General features: G+C 42.4%; 1 protein-coding gene across 2 annotated transcripts in view; it reads left to right on the forward strand.

Moving 5' to 3' along the window:
- SREK1 (splicing regulatory glutamic acid and lysine rich protein 1) overlaps positions 1 to 20,782 on the forward strand; it is a 66,763-nt gene extending 45,981 nt beyond the window's left edge. The window contains exons 9-12 of one of the 2 annotated variants that reach the window (XM_068249973.1): positions 553 to 672; positions 4,724 to 4,867; positions 14,192 to 14,284; positions 17,250 to 20,782. In XM_068249973.1, the coding sequence (XP_068106074.1) occupies positions 553 to 672; positions 4,724 to 4,867; positions 14,192 to 14,284; positions 17,250 to 17,265 (373 nt within the window). In that variant the 3' untranslated portion in view covers positions 17,266 to 20,782. Of the gene's footprint in view, positions 1 to 552; positions 673 to 4,723; positions 4,868 to 11,338; positions 11,608 to 14,191; positions 14,285 to 17,249 lie in introns of those variants that run through there. The other variant, XM_068249983.1, reaches the window with a different exon arrangement.
- Positions 20,783 to 22,188: the final 1,406 nt, after the last annotated feature.

Below are 22,188 nucleotides of genomic sequence, written 5' to 3' on the forward strand. Positions count from 1 at the left end.
AACGGAAAAAATGCTCCATTATTTCCAAATAAAATATTGTCGCCTTACATCGTGATAGGGACATAATTTTAATAACCGGGACATATGGGCAAATACAATACGTGAGTTTTAATTGTGGAGGCATGTATTATTTTAAAACTATAATGGCTGAAAACTGAGAAATAATGAATTTTTTCCATTTTTTTCTTATTCTTTCTGTTAAAATGCATTTACAGTAAAGTGGCTCTTAGCAAAATGTACCCCCCAAAGAAAGCCTAATTGGTGGCGGAAAAAACAAGATATAGATCAGTTCATTGTGATAAGTAGTGATAAAGTTATAGGCTAATGAATGGAAGGTGAACATTTCTCAAGTGAAAACGACGGAACGCGAATGGGTTAAGATCGGACCTGTTGGAAATAATCAATCTGGCAGGTAAATCTGCCAGAACATTGTATGGTGTGTACCTAGCATTACAGTTTTTCAGATTGAGATTGCCCATGCTGGTGCTAGTGGAGGTGTACAACAAAGCTAACGAGCTGAATTGTTTAACATCTTATTCCTTCCTATTGCAGAAGTCGTTCACGTAACCGCTCTTGGTCTAGGCACAAAGATAGCCGGAAATCAAGGAGTCCTGTCAAGAAACGCTCCAGATCAAAAGATCGACGCAGATCCAAAAGTCGGTCACGTTCTAGGTAACTGAAATCTTTGCTACATTATAATGTGGTGGCTCTGGGACAATAAGACAGTGTTTTAGAGTGTACCTGAGTAGGCTGTTACATTACAAATGGGCACAGAGGCATGCTCCTTACTCTGTGACATGCCTTTGTGTCCTCTGCACTGCTCTTTTCCACCTCCCCTCTTCTGTGCTCCCCTGAATTCACCAACAAGCAGCTTGTCAGCATCCTAATAGGGCGAGGGGTGTCCTTTGCAGGAAAGTAACTCCTGCTGAAATCCCACTCTGACGTTAGGAACACCCCTTCCGCGTCTGTCCCTGACCCCTCTCTGCCGTTTCCTGCCCCTTCCCCAGCTTTCTGATCAGAACCAGGGAACTCTGAGATCCTGCAGATTCTGGCCATCCTTGGGGGAAAAAAAATACCCTTTGCAACCCAGCAGACGAACGGAGCATCATGGGGTGGCGAGGAACGGATCATTGTACTCTGGTTCCGGAAGTACCGTATGTTTTTTTGTGGGGTTTTTTTATTCCCTCCCTTGGGTTCTCTTTAAGGGACTGATTAACTAAGAAACATACTTTTTGCAAGCTGTGAAAGAAAGCCTGGTGCTTCAGATAATAAAAATGAAAGTTCCAGGCAATAAGCCAAACACTGCCAAGTGTTCCAGAACAATAGTTGGGGTGAGTTTACCAGAACACATCACATATACAGTATTTGTCTGTAGAGCTATGTAGTAAAGCACATTGCAAGTGTTGGATGACGTTTCAGAAGTGTGCCTCCACTGTAGTTTTACAGAACCCTCGTTTTGGTTTTCTGTTGCTTGCATTTGAATATCTAGCTTGTCCACAGGCATGGTAGGAATAGTCCAATATCTTTCCCTTTCTCTCTACAGACATGAGGTAGCAACACTAATTTTCTTTAGAGTTCATTTTTTTTAATCCATACAGAAGGAATTTAGTGTAAAGAACCAACCCCTCTTTTGTCAAAAGCCAATGGAAAGTGTTAAGAAATTTTTTCTCTGACTGTAGATATGTGGTCTTAGAGGTCCACAATGTACGGCATTATCCTTAACTGTATTTGAAATGGAGCAGTTTCTACTGTGCCTTCAGTCCTGAAAGAGAACCCGAGGTGTGTTTAAAGAATGTTATCTGCATACAGAGGCTGGATCTGCCTATACAGCCCAGCCTCTGTTGCTATCCCAAACCCCACTAAGGTCCCCCTGCACTCTGCAATCCCTCATAAATCACAGCCGTGCTGTGAGGCTGTGTTTACATCTGTAGTGTCAGTCTCAGCTGCTCCCCCGCCTCCTGCATAGCTCCGGGCCCTGCCCCCGTCCCTTCCCTCCAATCAGCAGGGAGGGAAGGGATGCAGGCGGGGACCGGAGTTCTGCAGGAGGCGGGGAGAGCAGCAGACTGACACTATAGAGATAAACACAGCCAGCTCTGACGAGCTGTTTGTCAGCAGCGTGGCTGTGATTTATGAGGGATTGCAGAGTGCAGGGGGACCTTAGGGGGGTTTGGGATAGCAACAGAGGCTGGGCTGTATAGGCAGATCCAGCCTCTGTATGCAGATAACATTCTTCAAACCCACCTCGGGTTCTCTTGAAGTAAAAAAGAAAAACATGTTACTCTAAAATAGAGGTTTTAATGTGAAGCCGCTTTTGGCTTTTAAACTAAACTTGCTTTAGGTCCTGGTTATCACAACTCAAATACAAAGTTGCAGGCCAACCTCAATGTCTAGTTACCTCCTCCCTCCCTTATAATGTTCTCTGGTGTCTAATGGGCCCCCTCCAATATACACATCCCTGGTGTCTAATGCCTTTTACCTCCCCATGCAGTCCACTGGTGTCTAATGCTCCTCCCCTATACAGTTCCCTGGTGTCTAGATAGCCCCTGCCTCCCCTTTACTGTTCCCTGGTGTCTAGTAGCCCCATCCCTCCCCTAAACTGGTTCCCTGGTGTCTTGTGCGCTCCCCTCCTATACAGTTCCCTGGTGTCTAGTGCGCTCCTCTCCTATACAGTTACCTGGTGTCTAGTGCCCTCCCCTCCTATACAGTTACCTGGTGTCCAGTGCCCTCCCCTCCTATACAGTTCCCTGGTGTCTTGTGCGCTCCCCTCCTATACAGTTCCCTGGTGTCTAAAGTCCCCCTCCCATCCTTAAATAGTTCCCTGGTGTCTAGGGGTCCCCTCTCACACCCCAAAATAGTTCTTGTCTAGTGACAACCCCCTCTCCTTTCTTTTTCCTATACAGGTGTCTAGTGCCTTCCTCCTTCCTCCCGCATATGACTTCCCTGGTAATGAAAGGCTTCACTCCCAATATAACTTCCATGGTGGTCTAGATTGGGCCAAGCATAATGCAAAGTGGGGAAATGTGATGTTTCTGTGGGCCAGATTTGGCCTGCAGGCCAGAGTTTGATATGTATGCTTTAGGTCAGGGGCAGGGAACCTATGGCTCGGGAGCCAGATGTGGCTCTTTTGATGGCTACATCTGGCTCACATACAAAACAGTAGGGGTTTATTCACTAAGCTACACTGCTCAAGCAGCGCAGCTTAGTGTGGCAGCGCAAGTAAAATTTTCAAAGTAGGCACTTCCGCTGCCCGGCAGATCAACTGTATACACATCAGCATGGCAACAGGGACGTGAGCTCTGGACACAATGAGACAGCACACAGGTAGCTTCTTCAAGTAATCTGTATTATGATTATACAGTTACAGAGCAGGCAGAGGACACGACATGTTTCGGGCGTAGCCCTTCCTCAGGTGCTACGCCCGAAACAGGTCATGTCCTCTGCCTGCTCTGTAACTGTATAATCATAATACAGATTACTTGAAGAAGCTACCTGTGTGCTGTCTCCTTATTGTGTCCAGAGTACAAGTGTTTGCAGGAGTGGTGTACCTGCTGGAGTTCGGCACCGGCTTCCAGGCCTGGAGAAATATAGGCCTGTTACATGTGTGTGGAAAGTGCGATTCCTGATTGCAACAGGGACGTGAGCCCTACTGTCCCAGTTTGTAACAGATTATATGGCTCTCACGGAATTACATTTTAAAATATGTGGCGTTTTCTCAGCCAAAAAGGTTCCTGACCCCTGCTTTAGGTTGTCCTAAGTACTAAACACCTGAACTGTTTTTCCATTGAGTTGGAGAATCAGTCAAGTGTAAAGCTGTATTATAAGTTTTCGACAGTATACAGGAATCCATTTGTCGAAGGCTTAGTCGAAAGCTTACTGCCTCTCTTCTAAGTTAGCCAATAAATGGTATCCTGATTCAAAACGTCTTGCTTCCATTGAATTGGGTGAGAAATGAGACCTCTATAAAGTGTAACCATGATGGAGTGGTGTCAGTGATTTTTTTAACATGAAAGAGGAAGGTAGAGCCTTTCCCACCACACTTTGGCCTCAATTCTGGTAGGGGGGAGGTGTATTTGATTATGTAGCAACCTATGAAAAGTATACTTATAGGCATCCCTTGTAAGAAAAAATAATCCAGTAAATATTTGGAGTTTTATTTCTACTATTCTTTTCTATTACATGGCCTGAATAGGAACTCCACTAAAAACTGCAAAATGCATACAAATTGACTTTACCTCCAGGTACAGGCAGGTCTTAAACTGATTGGTAAACTGTGCTAACATACACCCTAATTTCCATGAGAATAGCTATTTTTGGTAAATTACCTCATGAGGTAAAACATGACTAAAACCTACCAGAATTGCTAAATGTCATTACCTCGTGAGGTAAATTACCTCACATGAGGTAATTTGTTTGATAACCAGACCAGAGTTGAGGTTGTAAACAATGGCAGGAGCTGGGAGAAATGGATGCAAGAGCTGAAGTAGTCAGCATTAGCCAAGCTGTGTGTGGGGTTTTTGTTTTTGTTTATCTGGCCATTGTAGGGTTTTTCTGTCTTTTTTGGCTTTCTCCATAGCAAAAAAAAGGCATACATTATTCAAGGCCAATACATTTTTTTTATTATTAAATGCCTGCATCCTTTTACATTGTGTAATTCATACTTTCATACACTTGATGGTGCTGCTGGGTTAAAGCTTTGAACTGTACTTTTTTTTTTATGTTACAGGGACAAGAAGAGGGACAAAGAGAGAAGTAAAGCCAGGGAAAAGGACAGGCTCAAAGAGAAAAATGATAAAAAGAGGAAAGAGAAACGCTCTCGGAGCCCTTCAAAGGGGCACTCCTCTGTCCGAAGATCCCGCAGTGTTAGCAGGTATGGCTGTTGACATTCAGGTGTGCTTTATGAATCAACCACAGAAGCCTAGAGAGCTTATAGTCCAATGTGGAGCCAATGTGGTTAGAATGCAATGCTGCAGATGGCCAATTGCATGCTGCAGATTTATAATATACTTGCAGTTTGGAGGTTGGTGAATAGCGGCATTCACCTAGTCCTGAAGACTTTACATATAAGCAATACTAATGATTCCTATAGCAGTGGCAATAACTAGCAATCCTCCTCGTATTTACAGAGTAATGGAGTCCAAGGTTCTGAATAAGACTATAGATGTGCCAAAACTTTGAGGTTCATTACTCTACTTGGCTGTTTTTTGTTTTTGTTTTGCATTGGCAGGAAAACAGTAATCCTCTGTTATTCAGGTCTTTGTGGAAGCGCAGACTGGGAAGAGCTCTTTCCTCACTCCCTGCTTGGATGGCGGAGTGCGATTTATTGCATCTTATGGGTTCAATTCAATAAAGTACAGTAGAATCTCAGCTATTCGACATCTATGGGGATTGGCATATGACGGATAATGTATTTCAGGTTGCTTGAGTCACTGTTAAAAATAGGCTGTACTATACCTTACACCATACCCGAACCATAAACGTTATTGCTTTTGAAGTACAGTAATTAATAGTAATTGAAATTTAATATGGCATGTTACTTACCTGGGGCTTCTCCCAGCCCTCTGAAGTCCTCCTGGTCCCTTGCCATCATTCTGAGCCGCTCCATTCCTCTGCTGTCCCCCTCCGTAAGCTGGTTGACTCAGCCAGTCACCGGTTTCTGGGCATGCGCAGCCCAGGCTGCACTCCTCCTTGACCACGCTCCTGTTCTGCACAGTAGCAATTTTTACTGTGCAAGCGCAGAGTGCTCCTGACCGTGGGAGCATGATAGAGAAGAAATGGGGTCGCGCATAGCGTTCGGAGGGGGAAAGCATAGGAATGGAACAGCGAGGAATGACGGCAAGGGAGACTTTCAGGGGGTTGGAAGAAGCCCCAGGTAAGGAACTGGCAACTTTAAAGAGACACTGAAGTCTCTTTTTTTGCCTTAATTTATTATCCAGTCAGCATCAGCATTGAATCCTAAGCAGATTCGCCAAATCCCCACCAGCTCGTATCCTTCTCCTTCCCATAAGAGGCAGAGCTGTGTGCCATAGCTCTGCCTCCTCTCCAGTCAATCTCCGCCTCTCCCCGTCCCTCTGTCTTCTTTCACTGAGAGGGGTGGGGAGAGGCGGAGATCCGCTGAGATTGACTGGATAGGAGACAGAGCTACAGCGCAAAGCTCTGCCTCCCCAGGGCAGTACAATCTGCGACCTGCAAAGTTGTGGAACTTTGCAGGTCTACAGTGGTTTGCAAAAGTATTCGGCCCCCTTGATTTTGTCACATTACTGCCACAAACATGAATCAATTTTATTGGAATTCCACCTGAAAGACCAATACAAAGTGGTGTACACGTGAGAAGTGGAATGAAAATCATACATGATTCCAAACATTTTTTACAAATCAATAACTGCTAAGTGGGGTGGGCGTAATTATTCAGCCCCCTTTGGTCTGAGTGCAGTCAGTTGCCCATAGACATTGCCTGATGAGTACTAATGACTAAATAGAGTGCACCTGTGTGTAATCTAATGTCAGTACAAATACAGCTGCTCTGTGACGGCCTAAGAGGTTGTCTAAGAGAATATTGGGAGCAACAACACCATGAAGTCCAAAGAACACACCAGACTGGTCAGGGATAAAGTTATTGAGAAATTTAAAGCAGGCTTAGGTTACAAAAAGATTTCCAAAGCCTTGAACATCCCACGGAGCACTGTTCAAGCGATCACTCAGAAATGGAAGGAGTATGGCACAACTGTAAACCTACCAAGACAAGGCCGTCCACCTAAACTCACAGGCCGAACGAGGAGAGTGTTGATCAGAAATGCAGTCAAGAGGCCCATGGTGACTCTGGATGAGCTGCAGAGATCTACAGCTCAGGTGGGAGACTCTGTCCATAGGACAACTATTAGTCATGCACTGTACAAAGTTGGCCTTACATCAGGAGGCGCCTGGAGATGGCAGCCTCGGCAGCTTTCACTGTCTTTTTATGTTTGTTTTATGTATTTTTGTTTTTCAACATTGTCTTGTGCAACCCAACCCGAATAACCTTCACCAGTGAACAGCTACTGAGCATTCGGAACTTCGCTAAATGTAATCTACCCCTGGATATTTCATCTACTCTTGATCTTCTGGGGATTCTAACCAGTGGAGCTACTGTGCTGAATCAGGCAGTGAAGCTTAGAAGAAGAGGCAAGCGCTCCAGGATCCAGACTCTTTCGACGCAGAGGACTGCGCTCTCCACTACCTGGAATCATACTCTCTAATGTCAGGTCCATATGCAACAAACTAGATGAGCTTCAACTACTGATCAGAACAAAGGACTTTCATCTCTCTGCTGCTCTTTGGCTATCTGAGCTTATTCCAGACAACGCTCTGCAGATTAATGGATTTGCACTCTACAGATCTGACTGGGACCCACTTATTTCTGGCAAAACCAAAGGTGGAGGACTCTGTTTCTATATTAATGATAGGTGGTGCACGGATGTTAGTTATTAAGAGGACATGCTCAGTTGGGCTGGAGACACTCTTCATAAACTGCAAACCCTACTATTCACCCCGTGAGATTTCTTCATTTATTTTGGTTGCTGTGTACATCCCTCCACAAACATGTATGCAGCCTGTACTCCAAGATCTCGCAGATCAAATCACTGAAATGGAACGGGAGTACCCCGATTCTTTTTTTTTTTTTTTTTTTTTTTTTTTTTTTTTTTTTATCATACTAGGGGATTTCAATAGTGCTAACATTTCCAAAGAACTCCCCAAATACAGGCAACACGTCACAAACGCAACTAGAGATGGTAAGACACTTGTTCACCGTTACACTACGACTAAGGACTCCTCACTTTGTCAGCAGGGCAGCTTTGGGGAACTCTGATCATGTTGTTGTACAGCTTATCCCAACATACATCAAAAGACTAAAAACTGCCAAACCAGTAGTGACCACAGTTAAGAAATGGACGAGTGAAGCTGTAGAAAAACTACAGAGCTGCTTTGATTTGACTGACTGGAATATATTTAAAGAATCCTCCAGTGACCTAAATGAATACACTGACGCTGTGACATCATATATTACCTTTTGCGAAGAGTCCTGTATCCCCACTAAAAAGTGCATCAGGTACAACGATAAACCCTGGTTTACATCACATCTTAGGAAGCTGCGCCTCGACAAAGAAAGGGCATATCGTACAGGCGATAAAGTCCTCTACAAAGCTGCAAAATACAAAATGCAGAGAGCCATTACGACGCAAAAAAAGATTATTCTAAAAAAAAAACTTGAGGAAAAATGTTCCATGGCCGACTCGTCCACAATATGGAAATCTCTACATGAAATTACCAAATACAGAAAGAAATCTCCACACTCACTACACAACCTGCAGCTTGCAAATGAGTTGAATACATTTTATTGCAGGTTTGACACTACCAACAAAAGCCAAACACACCAAGTCAATTTACATAATTTGCAAACTGAGCACTCCTCCAGCCAGCCAATGTCTCCACCCCCTGCGGTGCCTCAGTATCTACACAACACAGGAGGCCAGACACAATCTGCTAACCTGTCCCATGAAGTGCATGCTCTACCAATATGCCAATCAGATGTATACAGACTCTTCAAAAGACAGAAAGGAAATAAGGCGCCTGGACCAGACTCTGTGACTGCGAAATGTCTGAAACTGTGCCGATCAATTAGCGCCTTTATTTACAGACATATTGAAATCGTCTCTTGAACTCTCAATTGTCCCTGTCTGTTTTAAAACCTCAACCATTGTACCAATTCCCAAAAAATCAAAACCTACATGCTTAAACTATTACAGGCCTGTTGCCCTGACATCATTGGTTATGAAAGCATTCGAAAAACTCATAATGGCTTACCTGAAATCCATCACAGATCCCCTGCTGGACTCTCTGCAATTTGCCGACAGGCCTAATAGATCCACAGAGGACGCCGTTAACATGTGTATGCATTATATAGTACAGCATCTAGACACCCCAGGAACCTACACAAGGATTTTATTCATAGATTACAGCTCTGCATTTAATACCATAATTCCATCACTGCTACACAGCAAACTCTCCCAGCTACACATACCTGAATCCATCTGAAAATGGATAACCAATTTCTTAACCGACAGACAGCAGGTCAGACTTGGGAAACACACATCGAGCTCTCTAACAGTCAGTACTGGTGCACCCCAGGGCTGTGTGCTTTCCCCACTGCTCTACTCACTTTACACCAATGACTGCATCTCCACAGATCCATCTGTTAAGGTTCTGAAGTTTGCAGATGACACAACAGTAGTTGGTCTTATACAAAATGGGGATGAGTCTGCATACAGGCATGTAGTGGGACAGCTTTCCTCCTGGTACAGCAGCAACAACTTGGAACTAAATGCTCTCAAAACCATGGATATGATAATAGACTTTAGGAGATCTCCCCCACTAGCACCTCCCTTTAATCATAAATGGATCCACAATAACCCAGGTAGAGTCATTCAAGTTTCTTGGGTCCACAATCTCAAACAACCTAAAATGGGATAACAACACGGCCACTATCGTCAAGAAAGCGCAGCAGAGGATGTACCATCTACAGCAGCTGAGAAAGTTTGGCCTACCTAAAAATCTAATGGTGCAGTTCTACACTGCAATCATCGAATCCACCATGACATCATCTATGACTGTATGGTTCGGCTCCTGCTCAGCATTAGAAAAGGGGAGTCTGCAGCGCATCATCCGAACAGCGGAAAGGATAATTGGCTGTAGCTTACCTTCCCTGCAGGATCTTTACACTAGCAGGTGCAGAAAGAGAGCAACCAAAATTGCCTCTGACCCCTCTCACCCTGCTCACTCCATCTTCCAGCGCATGCCTTCAGGAGTCAGATTCCGGTCAATCGCAACGAAAACCTCTAGACACAGGAACAGCTTTTTTCCTCAGGTGGTAGCCATACTTAATGCTGAACCACGCTAGAGCTGCTAGGACTTGAAAGTAATCAGCACAGAACTGAAAATGAACAATTCTCACCTTGCTTACTGCCACTATACTCACATACTTGACTTGTAATATACATATTGTCTGTCCTTGTATTGTTTTTGTTTGTGTTTGCGTTTGTTAAGCAACTGCCAAGAAAATTCCTTGTAAGTGCAAACTTACTTGGTGAAATAAATTGATTCTGATTATGGAAGAGTGGCAAGAAGAAAGCCATGTTTACAAAAAAGCATAAGAAGTCCCGTTTGCAGTTTGCCACAAGCCGTGTGGGGGACACAGCAAACATGTGGAAGAAGGTGCTCTGGTCAGATGAGACTAAAATTGAACTTTTTGGCCAAAATGCAAAATGCTATGTGTGGCAGAAAACTAACACTGCACATTACTCAGAACACACCATCCCCACTGTCAAATATGGTGGTGGCAGCATCATGCTCTGGGGGTGCTTCTCTTCAACAGGGAAGCTGGTCAGAGTTGATGGGAAGATGGATGGAGCCAAATACAGGGCAATCTTGGAAGAAAACCTCTTGGAGTCTGCAAAAGACTTGAGACTGGGGCGGAGGTTCACCTTCCAGCAGGACGACGACCATAAACGTAAAGCCAGGGCAACAATTGAATGGTTTAAAACAAAACCTATCCATGTGTTAGAATGGCCCAGGCAAAGTCCAGATCTAAATCCAATCGAGAATCTGTGGCAAGATCTGAAAACTGCTGTTCACAAACGCTGTCCATCTAATCTGACTGAGCTGGAGCTGTTTTGCAAAGAAGAATGGGCAAGGATTTCAGTCTCTAGATGTCCAAAGCCGGTAAAGACTAAAAAACTGGCAGCTGTAATTGCAGCAAAAGGTGGTTCTACAAAGTATTGATTCGGGGCGGAATAATTACGCACACTCCACTTTTCAGGTATTGATTTGTTAAAAAATGTCTGGAATCATGTATGATTTTCGTTCCACTTCTCACGTGTACACCACTTTGTATTGGTCTTTCACATGGAATTCCAATAAAATTGATTCATGTTTGTGGCAATAATGTGACAAAATGTGGAAAACTTCAATGGGGCCGAATATTTTTCTCTAAGCCATAAATCACTCGTTTTGCTGGGGGATGCAGTGAATCTGCTTAGGATTTAATGGTCATGCTGACTGGATAAGAAATTAAGTTAAAAAAAAAAGACTTCAGTGTCTCTTTAAGTTTCCTTTAAAATGAAGACAAATGAAGGTAAACTTATCACAACACAATTGTAGTGTAAAAAATAGCATTGTGCATCCTTCAAGGCCGGAGGTTTTTTTTTCTGGTTGCTTGAGAGTTCTGGTTCTGAGTTTAGGATAACTGAGACTCTACTGTAAATAGGTTTGCTCTTGTGCCCCCACCCTTCCTTTATCAACTCTGCAGTGTTCCTTAGTGATGAATATGGAGCACCTTTGGTCATTTTCAAGTCAGACTGCCTACAGCTTGTCTGTGTGCCGGATCTCTCCGTCCTCCTTGGACCTGAAATACCAGTGATGTGGCAGTTGATCACCCCCTTAATTCTGAGGTTAAGGATAGGCTCAGCACCCAAGGCTAAAGATGCAACATTTATGGGAGGGTGTGTGTCGTGGACTTCCTCTTCTTGGTCCTTACCAGGTGGTCTGAGATTGGCAGGAAGTGGAGGCCAGCAATCCCCTGACTGCTCAGTCAACCAATCAGTTAAGGTATTTGGATGCTTTGCCGAAATGATGTTTGGGTCCCCCTGCATAAGTGTAGGATAGTGTATACATGTTTTTTTTCAGGCAATTAAGAGTTGCTACAAGATGAATGCCTGTAGTGGTCCTCAAAGCAACACCAATTGCCTTGCAGCACTGCTGATCTATTTGGCTGCAGTAGTGTCTGAATCACACCAGAACCAACATGCAGCTAATCTTGTCTGATTTTAATGATTTTAGAAACACCTGATCAGTAGGGATGATCAGTAAGATGCAAACTCTTCCGAAATTATGCATTTTTTTATGCAAATGTATGCAGTTTGAAAATAGACCAATCAATTTAACCCAGGTTTAAATTTATTGGTCCATTTTCAAGCTGTGTTACATTTGCATCAACTTGGAAGAATTTGCATATATTTGATCATTCCTACCGATCAGTTGCATGCTTGTTCAAGATCTATAGTTAAAAGTATTAGAGGCAGAGAAACAGCAGGGAATCCAGGCAATTGGGATTGTTTAAAAGGAAATTTCTATGTTTACCTGTTAACACGGAATATAGCTTTATTTGTGCCTGTTGCCAGCAAGTCAGGGCTAACACACTAAAAGCGCTCCCATAAAATCACAGTCAAATCACGTGATTTTACCGCAATCGTGATTTTAATGTTAGTCAATAGGAGCGTTTTTAAAAATCTCTCAGAAAGCTCTGGAGGCCAAAGAGTGCTCAGAAAAGCGATTATAGGCCCATTGCACACCAAAAACCTCTAGCAGATCTGCAAAACGCGCCTAGAGGGTTTTTGAAGCAGATTTTCAGAGCGATTCTAGGCATGTTTTGAGAGGTTTTCTAAACATGCCTAGCGTTTTTTGGAGCGTTTTTGTGTAGCAGATTTCATATATTATTACAGTAAAGCTGTTACTGAACAGCTTCTATAAGAAAAACGCCTGGAAAACCGCTCTGAACTAGCGCTTTTTAGAACGGTTTGAGCTTTTCCTATACTTTACATTGAGGCAGAAACGCATCTGCAAACCGCAAAAATGCTGCAGGAGCCTCGTTTGCAGTTTGCTAAAAACCTCAAAACGGTGGTGTGCACCACCATATTGAGATACATTTGCTAAGCGTTTTCACAAGCGGCAGCGTTTTTGAAAACTACCAAAAACGCTTGGTGTGCACCAGGCCATAGTGTGTTTGAGCCTTCAGTGTTGGATAAATTGAAGGAATTAGCTTTGATTGGGATCATTGTCAGCTATGCAATACAATGATGGTATCTCAGTCTTTGCTAACTTTAGGCGGTGCCATGAGGAGGGAAATGATGCAGCGTATGATGGAGCTGCTTCTGGAGGGGACAGGGGAACGAGGGGAACAATGCACTCGGCTATTGCTTAAAGGGATACTGTAGGGGGGTCGGAGGAAAATGAGTTGAACTTACCCGGGGCTTCTAATGGTCCCCCGCAGACATCCTGTGTTGGCGCAGCCACTCACCGATGCTCCGGCCCCGCCTCCAGTTCACTTCTGGAATTTCTGACTTTAAAGTCAGAAAACCACTGCGCCTGCGTTGCTATGTCCTCACTCCCGCTGATGTCACCAGGAGTGTACTGCGCAGACACAGACCATACTGGGCCTGCGCTGTGCGCTCTTGGTGACATCAGCGGGATCGAGGACACGGCAATGCAGGCGCAGTGGTTTTCAGACTTTAAAGTCTGAAATTCCAGAAGTGAACCGGAGGCAGGGCCGGAGCATCGGTGAGTGGCTGCGCCAACACAGGATGTCTGCGGGGGACCGTTAGAAGCCCCGGGTAAGTTCAACTCATTTTCCCCTGACCCCCCTACAGTATCCCTTTAAAGTGTACTTGAGATGTTATAAATAGAAGCATTTATACTTACCAGGGGCATCCTCCAGCCCCATTTGGGCCATGGGCTTCCTCGCTGTCCTTCTGGGCCGGCCTTTCCCAGTATCTGTCTCACACTTGAGCTCTTGACTATGGCTCTGTTTCCAGTCAGAGCATCCCATGTTTGCTGCCTAGTAAGGCCTCATTCACACTGGAGCATTTTACTAGCGATTTCAGCGGCTTCTTCAATTGCTGGCGATCGCTAGCGTTTTGAAAAACGCTTCTGCAGTGTCATGTGTATGGCAGTGTTCACACATAGCGAATGCCAGCAATTTACTGAAATCACAAAAGCGCTGCATGCAGGATTTTTTTTTAACAATTTTGCAGCGATTGAGTTACAGTGTTATAGAAGCAAAAAGCAAAATCGCTTTCCTGTACAGTGAGAAATCTATTTACAAAACACTAGTGATTTTGCTAGCGTTTTGCGATTCCCAGTGTGAAGGAGGCCTTAGTGTGCTGAAGCAGAGGTGCAGTCAAAGCTCCAAATTAAGGGAATGTGTTAAGGGAGATGGCAGTACACCCACTGCATTACACAAAAATGACTATTTTACAGATAAGATGGGCTAGGGCAGTGCTGTACTCTCAGCACTACCCCTGCTTGTAGTTTTACATTTATGCTTTTAAATTGGTTCTAATAGCCAGAGTTTTATCATTTTTAAGATTATTTACCTTTTTCGTAGGGAAAGGCGCAAACGACGGAGTAGAACTGTCTCCAGATCACCCAAAAATTCCAAGAGTTCAAAGAGGCTCTCTAGGTCTCCAACTCCACGAAGGTAATATTCACTTGCAACATCAGCTGCATTCCACTTTCATCATTGTCCACATTTCCTTCAGTTATCATAACATTTCTGTGTAATCCAAATTCCTGTACTGTACAGAACATCTTCAGATATTCTCATGTACGTTATGTACAGTTTGTACAAAGAAAAATTTGAATATCGTGCAAAAGTCCATTTATTTGAGTAATTCAACTTAAAAGGTGAAACTGATATATGAAGTAGGGACTCTCTGCAGGTGTTTTGGATTCATTGGCTGATTAGAGTCTGACACTTTAAGCCTAAAATATTGAACATTTTCACTATATTCTAATAGTCTGAGATTTTGATTTTGTGGTTCTCATAAATGGTAAGTGATAATAAAATCAAAATTATAACAGATGCAGGCTTGAAATATCTCACTTTGCATGTAATGAGTCTTTTTTTATATATTCGTTTCACCTTTTAAAGGAACAGTATCGATTATCATGTTTTTTTTTTCAGTTGAGATGGGAATAGATTGGGAAGTGCTGTTAAGTACAGGTGTATACATTTTAATGCTTATCTCTTTGTTTATGGTTATCAAATTTCTTTCACGCTTCACTGACGCCAAAATCTGACGGACTAAATCATGAAGGGAGGGGGGATTCCCTCACACTACATCTGTTAAACCTGTGTGTGTGTGAGAGAGAGAGAAAGCTCTCACTGCAGCTGCCTGTTTCCGAGAGCTCTGCAGAAAGCAGATGACCTGAAACTTATGTGCAACATAAACGTTTGTAATAGTGTTTGAAACCTGATAGGCATTTCATACAACTGTTTCAATATTACACGGTTCTTAGCATGTCAGACTGCAGAAATTCACCTTTGCTAAAGAGACATTACAATCGAACTAAAATCTACACACAATGAATTACAGCTTTTGCCTCTGATATTTAACATGAAAAGTAGCAAAATATTTACACAGCTACTTAGACATTATTTGTAGATTGTAATTTTATAACACTTGGGCCCATATGCAATTCACTTTTTCACCTGAGTTTTCTCCTAGGTAAAAGTGTCACAACTTAAATAAAATGCTTTTTTATTTTAACCACCAGCAAGCAAATGCTCAAAATAATTTTGACAGTACTTTTTCACCTAGTTTTTGGTACTTTTTTCATTGCAAAGTGCTAAAAAGTAATTTTAAATCGAAGATGAAAAAATATCTCCTAGGAGAAAACTCAAGAGAAAAATGAATTGCATATGGTCCCTGGTTTGATAGTTTCTTTAAAGCGGTATAAAACCCTGACCTATTATTCAATAAAACGTGTTTTCCTACTTCTTATATGTCGTACGGTTATCATATTTGCATTTGTGCATAAGTATTATTATTCATTTAGAAATTACACGTTCCCAAAAGTACAGTTTTTTGCTTTGTGAGCTGACTTTGCATTTTATTAATAACTGGTTTTATTCATTGTGTATTGAAGGCAGAAATGCTTTGAGTCTGTGTCCAGCAGCTTCTCCACAGTCAGAGAATGTCACATTCCTCACTTGATACAATTAAGTAAACACAAGATAACATAATCTACACTTCGGATGTGTCCACATTTCTCTGCACTGAACTTTCCAGCCCTGTGTGTAACCCTTTGAATGCTGGTCTAGTAAAAAAAAAATGCTGGTTGTATATAATATGCTGTAAATAATTTTTTAGAGCATATGGGTTTTATTCCGCTTTAAGTAGAATTACTGAAATGAATGGACTTTTGACTATATTCTAATTTTTCACGTTTCACCTGTATAATTGCTGGCAGATTTCCAGTGTCGGCACCCTGTAGTTGCTGCTCTCTTATTTATTTATTGTATTTATAAAGCGCCAACATATTACGCAGCGCTGAACATTAATTTAGGTTACAGACAATATTTAGGGGTGACATACAGCAATATGACAATACAGGAATACAAGAAAACCAGATCACACAGCACCGTATGAGTACCAGGTAATGCATTGTCAGTCACTGGATGGAGCATGGAGATTAGGCAAGTTAGGTTCACTCAGATGCATAGCATGGGTCCTGGTCTTTAGGCCACAAGCACAGCATTTCTTCACATCTAATGGAACTAGTACATATACAGTACAGGGGGACATTTGGGTAATTTAATCCTTTACATTGTTGTGGTTTAGTTCTATATGCACAAAAGACGTTTCCATACTATGTCGTAACCTCCCTAGCGGTATTGACGGATGTACACGTCAATACAAAACATGCCGTGAACAGTATTGACGTGCATACACGTCATTACTCTCATACACTGTATACTAGACCCTTGCTTGACACATTTTGGCAAGTTACGGGGGAAAAAACAGGTTATGAAAATTAATTGTATCACTTTTTGCACAGAAATCCTGGGGAAATTGAATGTCAGGGAGGTTAAAATATGGCGTCTGACAGATACAGACCTATTCAATCTGTGTTCTTAGTAAATCTAAGTAAGTAAAGATGAGAGGGAATTAAAGAGGACTAGTGTGTGGTGACAAAAGGGACGGTGGCTTCTCTCCCCAGAAAGTAGTGTATAGCCGTGAAGACCTTGTGATAAAATGTCAAAATCCATTTTGACCCTGCATAAAAATTGCATCAATTTAGAATTACTTGCAACTCACTGACCATCTCTGGTCATAAACTGGTTTCTGAATTTTTCTAATTAGATATATGCAGATAACAATAGAATGTGGGTGTGGCCTTCTGTTTTCTAATCTAGAGCGTCCGTTCTGTGCCCACTTCCCATGTTTTGCTGACCGCTGTCACTTTGTTGAGTGAGAGTTAAAGCTTTTTACAGAAAATAAAATGTGATGAATTACAGAGGCAATTTACTTATACTGTATAAAAGCCACACATCTGTTGCCATCAGTGATGGTAAATCATTCACTATGGGGATTATTTTCATGCCATTCTGCAGTCATAGATTGTATACAATGCTTTTGTTCTCTTCTTGTGATTGTTAGGAAACGGAGCACATAACAGATCCTGAAGGTACGAGTTATAGAAGTTTATAAGACAGACATGAAGGGACCCCCCAGCACAATGGGAACTGTCATCTGAATGAGCATATCACAGAAGGGACCTGGCCTACACCAGTCATTGACGTGCCGCTCTTCGAAGGACTCTTCCATCAGTTCTACTTTGAACCGTGAAGTGAGCATCATGTGACGTCCCCACAACACACCCGGCACATCTTTCTTCTCCCCATCAGTGTTTGTTTACCACAGTGTTTGGTAGCACATAAGCGAGATCATAGATCTGTTGAGCCATGGTGGAGACCTTTTGTGAAGTGCTACCTTTGCAAATTATGTAGTGCATTTTTTTTGTACCCAAAGCTGTGTTCTAATAATCCAGCTGTCTGAACTGGGGTAAGTGCAGCTGGTGATCTTCATCCATGGAGACTGCATTTTTATTTCATTTTCTGCTGTTTTCGAGATGTGCAAACTACAAAAGATGTAGAATATGTAAGAGGATAAGGTCCTATCAGTGCATAAACAGTACATGCCCAGTCAGCACTGCCCGAGGAGGAGAGATACGCCTGCTCCTGTGGCTGCTTTATACTGTTCCAGGTACTCAGTTAAGCAGCACAAAAGGGTGAATATTGGATTTTCAGAGCATTCTTCAGGCTGGGTGAACGGGGTATGTTACCTTCACCTTTGCACTTGGAAAAGCCATTGTATGCCACTTAAAGGACCACTATTGCGAAATGTATAAAAAAATAAAACTTAAAATTACAGATACATAAGAGAAAAAGTCGTAGGAAGAGTAAGGGTTAATAGTTAAAAAAAAAAAAAAAAATCGCTGCTGTTTAGATAAACGTGACATTCTGCATGAGACTCTGTTACCAACAGACTTTTGGGTCACTTATTGCCTGCCGTGGGGTAACAATCATCCTTTTGATTCCCCTCCCATTGAGCTGATGGTCGTTGGACAACACAAAAAAACGTTCCCAAGCAGGGTCATCTGCTTTCCTGAAGAGATAGTCATTGTAGCTGAAGGACCCCTCTCCAGTTTCAGACAGGCACAGCAGAGGCTTTCTCTTATGTATCAATAATTCTAGTTTTATTTTGCATATTTTTTTTTTTACGATAGTGGTCCTTTATTGCATCAAACAGTATAACGAGCAGTTTCTGGCACTGCATCTCCTCCTGCGCAGGCTGCACTGATCACCGTGGGGCATGGGTGCCTGTCAAGTGTCTGTGTTCACTTGCTCGAACAATAATATCAGTTTTCATGTTTGGTTTCTTATTTTCTAAGCACCTAAAAACTACAACTGACCAATAACTGTTCCCTCTGGGATTTTAATACTAAAGAATATGAAACGTTATATATTATTATTGCAAACATTGTATGTTGGGCATTTCCTTGTGTTGTATATAGTCCCTTTTTCTTTGTGTTTTTTTTTCTTTTGCTTGTCTTATCCCCATTATGTGAATATCAGTATTTTTCGTTGAATTAATCTGGCCTTTCATTGGAAGGTATTTCTGAAACTTGGAGTGTGATGCCCCTTTTTTTTTCCTGAATCTTTCCTAAGACTAATACTGTATATTTTTTCTTTCCTGAGAAAACCACGCCTATTGCATTCAAAATCAAGCAGCTGTTGTCTAATTTGTGCTACAGCGACTCATCTTCAACCAGACAGAAACTGAGTTGATGACAGTGGTTTGTTTGATAATATGCATGCTACTGCTAATGCCATATCGACACATTGGTGCTGAAGAGATCGATTATGACTTTTGAGTCACACTGGCAGCCTCAATCTAGCAGCTGTATAACTTGATGACAGACTTCCTATGTAAAATGTACCATGTTAAATGTTAATCCTTATCTTTGCTCCCTACTTTCCATTTCTGTTCTTTTCATAGTCTCCTGAAATGCAATGGTTTTAAAGAGACTCAGCGATGTGTAAAGTGGACTTTTTTTTTACTTATCCGGGGGTTCCTCCAGCCCATAAGCATGGATGTGTCCCTCGCCGTCCTCCCGAGTGCCTCCGTTAAGCCACAATCTTCTCCGGTATTCGGCTTAGTGACGTCAGTGGGGGGCTATCTGCGCATGCGCGGACCTTCTGCGCAAGCGCAGAAGACCCCGGCTGACGTCACAGCTGAAGGGAGGATTGCGGGAGGACGGCGAGGGATGCATCCATGCTAATGGGTCTGAAGGAAGCCCCGGGTAAGTAGAAAAAAACGGCCACTTGACAAATCTCTGTGTCTCTTTAAGACCCGTACACATGCTCAACCAAACCGCCTGATTGTCATCTGATTTTGGTCTGTTGTACAACAATCATGCATGTGTACGCATGGCAAACGACTAGATGAGAGACTGATAACAGGTGATTTACCCAATACATCCATGGGATCAATTTACAGGACTGTTGGGCTGATATCGTGCAGTTGGAAACACGTGTGTGTGCGCGCGCGTCGTTTGAAGGACTTACTCATGAATGCGGCCATGTTGTGCATTCCTTCGTTTCGCTTGTGTGCGCAGTATGCTAATGAATCGGTCATTCATTTGGTTGGTGCGTGGAAAATACAAGTTGTGTAAATGTCATGTCTTCGTGTTGGTTGTGCACTTTGTTGGACATTTGTATGTACCATTAGAAGCCATGTGCTTTGTGTCCAAGATCTCCCTCATTACAGCTAACAGAAACGAGCAAAGGATGACATCACTGCACTCCATTTTACCTATATTTGGGCCCACACAGTGAAGGGAACAGATTGAGCATGCAGTCTGTGGAGGGGAAAATGGACATGCATTGACTTCACACTATCAGAGTATCTGGGTGAGGTGATGCAGGAGATCCAGGTCACCATGCGCACAGCCTCTAAGATGGTCTGGATATGGACTTACTGCGCAGGGGAAGAAGATGAGGCTGGGTGTAAGATCACTGAACACTTAATATGGTGACATCTTTGGTTTAATGGGTTCTGAACCACTTCATGTACACCTAAACTCGTCTTGAAAAGTATATGATGGATGTCATTGCTAAACATTTCTTGAACATGAGCATTATCGGCCTGTTGCTGCTGATCCTCTGACGTTTGAAGGAATCATACCTGCTTTTGTAAGTAGTTACGATTTTTTAAAAAACAAAACCTTCGTTCCTCCCCATGTCATGGTGTGATAATGCTGCAAGGCTACAAGTACAGTTGACCTTTACCAAGAATACAGATAAAGAATGCACAAAGTCTGGAGCTCCTGATCTTCAAAGGAACAACGGAACAACCAGGATTTAGAATCTTCTGAATGGAAGTCAGCAATCGTGGCATCTGTGTTTTTTGCCAAGACAAGTTTATTTTAGGTATATTAAATGAAGTGCAAAACCACAAATCAGTAGCTTGAGGATATAATAAGGCAAGATAATTCCTGCAATAAAACTAGGTCTTCTATCTTCATTTACCTAAATTTTTCTTGCATTGATCCATGAAGCTCAGAAATAGTGTTTAAATTCAGCATAGCCGATTTTAAACACCCGAATACTCCTGTCTGCTGCTGTTCAGCACCCAACAAGCAGACAAGGTCAGGAGGAGTTCGCTGGCTTGCAAGTCACATTATGCTTCACATTACTCCAATACTTTCTCCTTCCAAACCAGAAGGAGGCGGAAGTATTGGAGTCATATGAAGCACAATGTGACTCGGAAGCTAGTAAACCACTCCTGACCCTGTCCGCTTGTTCAGCGCTGAACAGCGTCAGATGGGAGTATTTTTTATTTTTTTTTAGAATAGACTATGCTGGATCCAAACACCAACACTGCTCAAAAACACATAGTAACAACTTTTACATGCTTTTGAATATATCCATTTTATCCAGTAATGCAGTATTTCCTTTGTTGATGTTGCTCCCCTAGTGGCTATCATCGGGTTTATGCAGTGCAGTTTACTAGTCTCTGGTAGGAATGCAGTGTCACCATCTGCATCTTCTCTTGGATGTCCTGTCCAGGCAGATGGCAGAATTCCTGCCTCATCTTCCTGTATTGCTATGGGAACTTCACCTGAGTCTATGGTGTACCTCAGAGAAATCTCAGAATGTCACAGATAAAGATTAGAAAGGGAAAGTATGTATATATATTTTTTTTAATTGCGTTACTTTTAAAGTGGTCAGTTATATGAAGTGATGAATTGCAGTGTAAATAATTTTTTTTTTTTACCCTCTTCCAATCCGACTGATCAGCACTTGTCCAAGGAAATAAGAGATTTGAATTACCACTTTAGGGTCTCTACAGTGATCCTTTATTACAAAAAAAAAAAATAAATTTAATTTATTATAAATATAGTGATCATAAATGGGCCATCCGATGGCATTTAACGATGTGGCGCCATCTGATGGCAATTAAAGATGTTGCAAAATTAACTAGTTCAGCAACGGAAACTGCGTGCCAAATTAAGATCTCGTTTCCACCTTAATGCTGCAGGCAATGTAGGTGGCCATCAAGATGTACAGCACTGGGTTGCTCTGCGATTGTCCCCGATGTAGTTGCAATTCCATTCATCATAATGAAAGGAATTGCATCGCAAACGCCCAAAGCATGGATGGAAACCGCAGACAGTGCTCTTGCTGATGTCCCTGTGGGTTCGGATCTGACAAACGTCTTGCAAGGAAAGTGCTATTGTCCATATCAGGCTGAAGTGTGTTGGTATGTTTCCTGCACTCAGTGGGTGCCAAGTGTCGCTGTGCCATTATTCTTGGATTCTAGGTGCTAAATTGTTTCTCTAGGGCCCAGAAATGTTTAATGCTCTATAGACTCTAGTAAAATTATCATTCCAGTCTGAATTGTGTACCTTGTCATACAGATCATGATATGGCAGCTGCACATTGGATGTTCTCTGGAAGTGCTTCCCTTGCCTGTAAAGTTTTTTTCCTTTTTTTTTTGCTTTATTTTTTTATTGTTGAAGGAACACTACTGT

The sequence above is a fragment of the Hyperolius riggenbachi genome, chromosome 1, assembly GCF_040937935.1.
Source record: "Hyperolius riggenbachi isolate aHypRig1 chromosome 1, aHypRig1.pri, whole genome shotgun sequence".
Lineage (NCBI taxonomy): Eukaryota > Metazoa > Chordata > Amphibia > Anura > Hyperoliidae > Hyperolius > Hyperolius riggenbachi.